General features: G+C 39.0%; 1 protein-coding gene across 1 annotated transcript; it reads right to left on the bottom strand.

Moving 5' to 3' along the window:
• tmed1a (transmembrane p24 trafficking protein 1a) lies at positions 1–3,479 on the bottom strand. Its single transcript, XM_022210975.2, has 4 exons — positions 3,030–3,479; positions 1,756–1,853; positions 1,182–1,368; positions 1–1,043 (listed from the first exon to the last, which is right to left on the bottom strand). Exons 1-4 carry the CDS (start codon positions 3,222–3,224, stop codon positions 828–830), a joined length of 696 nt encoding a protein of 231 aa, XP_022066667.1. The 5' UTR covers positions 3,225–3,479; the 3' UTR covers positions 1–827.
• Positions 3,480–6,593: the final 3,114 nt, after the last annotated feature.

Here is a 6,593-nt window from a genome sequence, read left to right as displayed (position 1 = left end):
TAAGATACAGCAGGAGATTCTCTTTATTTGCATTTTGACATGTTTCTGTTGGGTCAAAGAAAAAAACCTCCACTGGAAATCATTCATGACAGAAAATGTTAATGATGGTTCAAAGCACAATGATAGTGATTGGATTCAGTTTTTTTTTCTATTGCATATTGTGTGTTTGTACAACAAAGTGCTTGAATCAAGTGTGATGCATTCAATTAATGGAAAAAAAATGCAGTAATGTCTTAGCCATAACTAACTTAGCCATTTGCATGACGTTGTTTTCTGCCTATTTAACCTCCAAATGGAGAAATCAGTCAGGGAGATTATTTTTGTGCAAATACATGTGTTTTTGTCACAGTAAACAGTCTATAGCTCAGCAAAGGAATATTATTTTGGTTTGCTTGGCTGCTGATTTGATAGAACATAGCCTAGAGTTATATAAATGAGTGCCATGAAATTCAATAAACCAACATTCGAGAGAAAACATCTGTGGCTTCCTACCTTCCATAATGACATTATTACCAACGCTGGAGGTATTTTGTACATAGTTATGTAGATACAATCTATATCTGTGTACACATGTTGTAGTAATGTAAATGTGATTTTAGGGGTTGGTATGAAAGCAGAAAGTGGAAGTCACAAAATATCAAAGCAATCAATTTTTGGCTGCAATAGAGGAAGAAAAGCAAAAAGAGTGTGTGAACTAGTTTTCCAAAACCTGTGAAGCATCTCTTTAAATTCAGCTCACAAAGCACATGTCAATGGAGTGTTTTCTGTTTCACATGTGAGGCCTTTCAGGTTCTGCACTATGGTGGCTGAAGGTAATGAAATAATTGCTATGTTCTGACCCGCTTAGTGTCAAAAAGGCGTCTCAGCGTGTAAACCTGGGTGACCGCAACAGTGAGCATGACAAACAGGTTTAGGCAGGACCAGAAGGACACTCGCCACAAGTTGTCCTCCAGAAGATAGCGGTCCCTCGCCTCAAAGGCCCGCAGCACTGCCTGGACCTGGCGGCTCTTCTCCAGGTCCCGGTGCACAGAATCTATGCTTGCCTGTAAGATAAAGATGGAAAACATAGCTGGGATGTGCAGATAACAACAACAATGGAATGACAGCAGATAATTAAAGCATTGTTTAGATCAGATTCATAGATGCAGCAGATGAAACTGTGTTTTCTTTTTCCCTCTCACCCTGATGTCCTCCAGTTTGTACTCCACCATGCTCTCCATGATAGCAATGTCCGCCCACTCCTCCTGGCCTCCGCCTGTGCCGCTCTGACTATTAATGATCACCTCAAAGAACACCATCTTCTCTGACAGCTTGCTGAAGCTGTTGTCAAAACACAGCCGGTAGTCTCCATCCTCTGTGGGTTCCACCCTGCAAGAAACAAAAATATCCGATTATGAAGACGGGACAGCTGCTCATGATAATAAGACAATTGAAATTACTCTTATAGATCTCCTTATGATAAGCTGTATATGCATGTTTCTAAAAATATATACTATTCTGCGTATATTTAGAAAGCAAAGGGAGAGACAATCTGAAATTAAGTGGAAAAGGTATCCAAACCTTTGCAACCTTTGTCCTTCAACTGATCTGATTAAAGCTAGTCACACTCATTCCTGTCTATATAATAACTTCGATGTTGCCTTAATCTTCCATCCACCTACATCATCAAGTTGAAAGTTAACTCTGCCCAATGCTTTTGTAAGACCAGGTCCCTTTAGACATCGAAAAAATGGAGAAAAAGACAAATTGACGCACGTGTGGATGCCATCTGAACTCCTGTGGTCAGAAACCAGCTGGTATCCGCTGGGTGAGATGAGGACAAATCCAACAACCAGACTTGACCCTGCTATCACCTGCAAAATAAACAGATATTGGGGACACACTGATGCAGATTACCCAGGCTTCAAGTGAAAATATCTCACATATCCACTGGTATCTTCACATTTTTAGTCCACTCATGCACCTCACTGCTCAAGTTTTGCTCAGACTATCTGGGCGAAAGGCTGCCTTGACATCAAATTAAAGCACTGGTTGACTGACACTGATACACTGAGCGACAACCTTTGACTGTGCTTGCAAAATTCTTTATTTCTCTATGCATTTCGCCTACAAGTTAAAAAAAAAAAAAAACAAGCACAGGGGTGGGATTTGCTATCAAGGCTTTGAGAAACCGGCCACATCAAGATTCAGTCTGAGGTGACAAGTGTCTGTAATTCTCTGAAAGACTCCACAACGCACTTGCAATCTGTTTCTGTGTTCTTGCACTGCAAAATTCCCCAAAGGCTTTGTGAGAAAGCGCACTTTCACATCATGAAACAGCCTCTACCTTCCTGCTGAGTGAATGAGACTTCCACACAGTAACCCTGGAAGCATGGGATGGCTGCCTTATTAATCCTGCAAGAACTCTTCTCAGGCTCTCAGAAAGCGCAGGCATGTGTCGAAATGGGGCGGTGAGAAGTGACTTTACGAGAGCACAGTCCTGCAGCAGCCAGAGGGGTGCAGCAGAAGTGCGATTACTGTGGTGTAGGAGGTGAGGAAATGCAAATGTCACGGCCATAAAACGAGTGAAGACAGTATTGAGGACAGGGGTGCTTTTCTGCTGCTTTAAAAAGTACAAACTGGCCAAAAATGTCCATTTGTGTGCTGTGTGAGACATTCCTTTGAAATGATTTATGTTTGCTATACATTTTGGATGTATTCATTGGATTTATGATATGTATTCCTTCATTATTGTGCAGGTGCAGGTGCATGCTGTACTCCTACATTGTGTTTTTGAGGTATGTGTAAAAGCAGATGTATAATTTAGGTGTTATCTACCTATGTCTTAGTGAGCAGGTGTCTCCAACAACACCGGGGCTTTTCTTATCTCTCCGCAAACGAGACCAAAGTCCATCATCTGTTCAACTGTTTTTTTACTTATATGTTATTCACAAACCTACAACAAGCTATTCCAAACATCAGAGCACACACTGTCTCGGTTCAGACAAACACTGGAGAGGCAGACAGACATGAGACGAGTTTCTATTTACCTGGTATTCAACTTCCATGCTGTCATTCCTTGCGGTAGTTTGGAAGAAGCACTCTGTACCGCCAGCAGGTAGTAGAAAGGTGAATTCCACATCTTGATTTGACCCCAAACCCAAAGTCAAGCCTGCAGTCAGAGTTAAATATACGAACACAAAAAGCTGTGCAGACGCAGTAATCATGCTGAGTTCACAGTGCATAGTCCATTCAATCCACTTCCACCAGCTCTGGGCAACTTTCTACTGTGTCACACTCACTATGCAGCAACTTGTCTGTATATCTGTAACTGCTTGCTGTCATAGTCCGACGATCGAACAGCGGCCTGACTATACGAGTTTCCTTATTCAAAGTTGAATGAGTGGAGCCACTACCTGTGTCCAATAGCGCTCTGCAATCTGGACTGGCAGCACACATGCAGAGCTGAGGAGGGCTGCAGCAACATGCTCTCTATGTTGTGTTGTACACCACAGGTATGAAGACCTGTGTAGTTAGTAGCAAGAAAATATGTTGTTTTATCTTCACCTCTTCATTCACTAATGATTCTGATTTGTACTTATATGAGATTTTCTATTTTTACAGGATTTATTCATAAAAACGCTGCATCTGTCATACCCTTCTAAATCCTATAGATGGAGCTGAAGATAGAAAGGAGGCCATTGGCTCGATAAATGTAAGAACTTGATATGAACTATATGCACATGGGTACATGAGGACTCAGAAGATTATTATATTTAACTTATAGTTATTTCATGCATTGATTTGACTCCAAATGTTCCTGCGTGATCTAATGGTCTTTGTAAAGCATATTTTTGTTGATACTGACTGCTGAGTAGCACAGCAGGGAAAAGACTCAAACCACAAAACCATCTTGCAGATGCCAGTTGAAAGATCAGTCGAGGCTGTTGAGACTTCACAGTTAACGCTGTGATAGCGTAAAACTGGATATTATTGTTGTGAATGTAACTACCAGTATGATCAGTGAAAGGGCCTCTTCCTACGTTGCTGGACTACATCAGACATATAAATTAATGTTTGATGTATCTGGAAATTGACAGTTGTTAATTGATGACACATTAGACAATAACTAATACTACAGCAAATTTATAGTGGTCATTTCATAATGAGGACTGTACTGGTTAGCACTGTTGCCTTGCAGCTAGAAGATCACCGGTTCTCATCCCGGCCTGGGATCTTTCTGCATGGAGATGCCATGTTCCCCCTGTGTTAATTTTCCTGGTACTTCCTTCCACAGTCCAAAACCATGTTTAAGTTGATTTGTAACTCTAAATTGTCTGTAGATGTGAATGTGAGTGTGATCGTTTTCTCTATGTGTAGCTCTGTAATAGACTTGTGACCTGTCCAGGGCATCCCCTGTCTTCACCCTAAGGCAGCTGGGATAAACCCCTAATGAGGATTAAGCTGTGTATAGAAAATGGATGGGTGGGGTGATTTCATAATGATCGATTTATGATACAGTGTTTCAGATCCACTACAGGCTTCTTGGGTCATCGTAACAGTGACAGCTATTAGGTGAAACTTGTGCTTTTGTTAATGCACGTTTCCTTTATTTTATTCTATTGACGCTTCCTGCCCTCTCATTGTTGTTTTTGTTTTTGTTTATCATTGTATGTCTTCATTTTTACAATGTGGAGCACTTCCATTTTTAAAAGGGTAATGTACTTATTCTGCATTATTTACTGCATCAAGTCATTGTGAATCAAGTATTATACCATGCTACTGGAAATGCATTATATCTTGTAGTAACCTATGGATACAACCTCTTTATATACACTACCATTCAAAAGTTTGAGGTCACCCAGAGAATTCACGCTTTAATTCATGTGCTAACATAACTGCACAACGGGTTTCTAATCATCAATGAGCCTTTCAACATCATTAGCTAACACAATGTAGCATTAGAACACAGGAGTGATGGTTGCTAGAAATGTTCCTCTGTACCCCTATGGAGATATTCCATTAAAAATCAGCCGTTTCCAGCTAGAATAGTCATTTACAACATTAACAATGTCTAGACTGTATTTCTGATTCATTTAATGTTATCTTCATTGAAAAGAACTGCTTTTCTGCCAACAATAAGGACATTTCTAAGTGACCCAAACTTTTAAATGGTACTGTATATTACTTCAAAGAGATAAGATTTTCGAGGGGATGTTTTATTGAGAGTAGATATAAGACAAATACGTTACAAATAAACTGAAACCTTGTGTAATTTAGGAGGGTGACAGTATTGGAATGATAGACTATTTGCAAGGTCAGAAATGAGAAACAGGAAAAGTGAGACCTCTTCTGAGCACCACCTTGCTGCTTGGATGTGTTTCCAACTCTTCATGTTACGTATATCATGCTTGTCAGGTTTCCAATTCAGTGACATGAGGAACCTTACTGATTTCATCCTTTGACATGTAGGATCTAGTGACTGAAGGTCATAAAAAGATGTTGTGAATCAGGTGAGGGATTCAAGGTGAGTGCTTTGAAATAAATTATTTTGGAGGAAAGAAATCCATGTACACATATACAAGTGGTGCAGATTTCAACTTTCTGCCATTTTGTCCAGGACTTGCTGCAAATTCATCTCTGCAGGAGACTGCTTGATGCAAAACGAAGCCTTCGAGAACCGAAACATTTCATCACAGGAGCAGCAGGTACCTTTGCAGCTGTCGGTGTCAGTGTGTTGCATCTACAGTCAGAAGGTGACTGCACACATGTAACCTGCATGGGAAGCATCCAGTGTCGCCCCTGACCAAATTGGGGTCCTAAGCGAAATGTTATTTGGAGCCCCTCCAAATAAACTAAAAACTTCAACCTAAAATCATTTCAAAAAAGATTATTTTAGATCCAACATTATTTTTAATTTCTATATATCCAAAGAAACACAATTTCAGCAAAACAGAATCCACGTTTATAGACATTAGTTCATTAGTAGCCAAAAGATGTATTGCTTTAACTTGGAAGAATGTCAATGGACCAAACATCACCCAGTGGCTTAAACAAATGTTATCTACCCTACCATTGAAAAGAATAACATATATACATAAAGCGAAACAACACTTATTTGAGAAAATATGGGAACCATTTATAAAATTGATAAAAGAACTGGACATATCTGATGACAGCATTGACTTTGAAGCCCCCTGCAGAAAGTATTAGGTGTAAGGGATACAATTTTTGCCAGAAGGAGAAGCTGTTTTTTGGTTGTTTTGTTTTTTGTTCTACGTATATTTTTCTTTATTTTTACATAAAAATATCATAGAAGTTGTTGGTCTATGTTATGTTGAAACGCCATGTAAAACATAATCTGTGAAAACACTGTGAAAATGTACATGGATGAAAAAGAATAAAAATATATTTGGCAAAAAAAAAAAACTTCAACCTGAAATAGATAAATATTAAATAAAAAACTTCAACCTGAAATAAGTATTAATTTGAACACTTCAACATGAAATAAGTAAATATTAAATCAAAAACTTCAACCTAAAATAAATATTAAATAAAAACAAACTTCAACCTGAAATAGATAAATATAAAATAAAAACACACTTCAACCTGAA

Source organism: Acanthochromis polyacanthus, chromosome 21 (assembly GCF_021347895.1).
Source record: "Acanthochromis polyacanthus isolate Apoly-LR-REF ecotype Palm Island chromosome 21, KAUST_Apoly_ChrSc, whole genome shotgun sequence".
In the NCBI taxonomy this organism is placed as follows: domain Eukaryota; kingdom Metazoa; phylum Chordata; class Actinopteri; family Pomacentridae; genus Acanthochromis; species Acanthochromis polyacanthus.
Note: the sequence above shows the minus strand (reverse complement) of the source record. Positions and strands in the feature narration are given on the sequence as shown.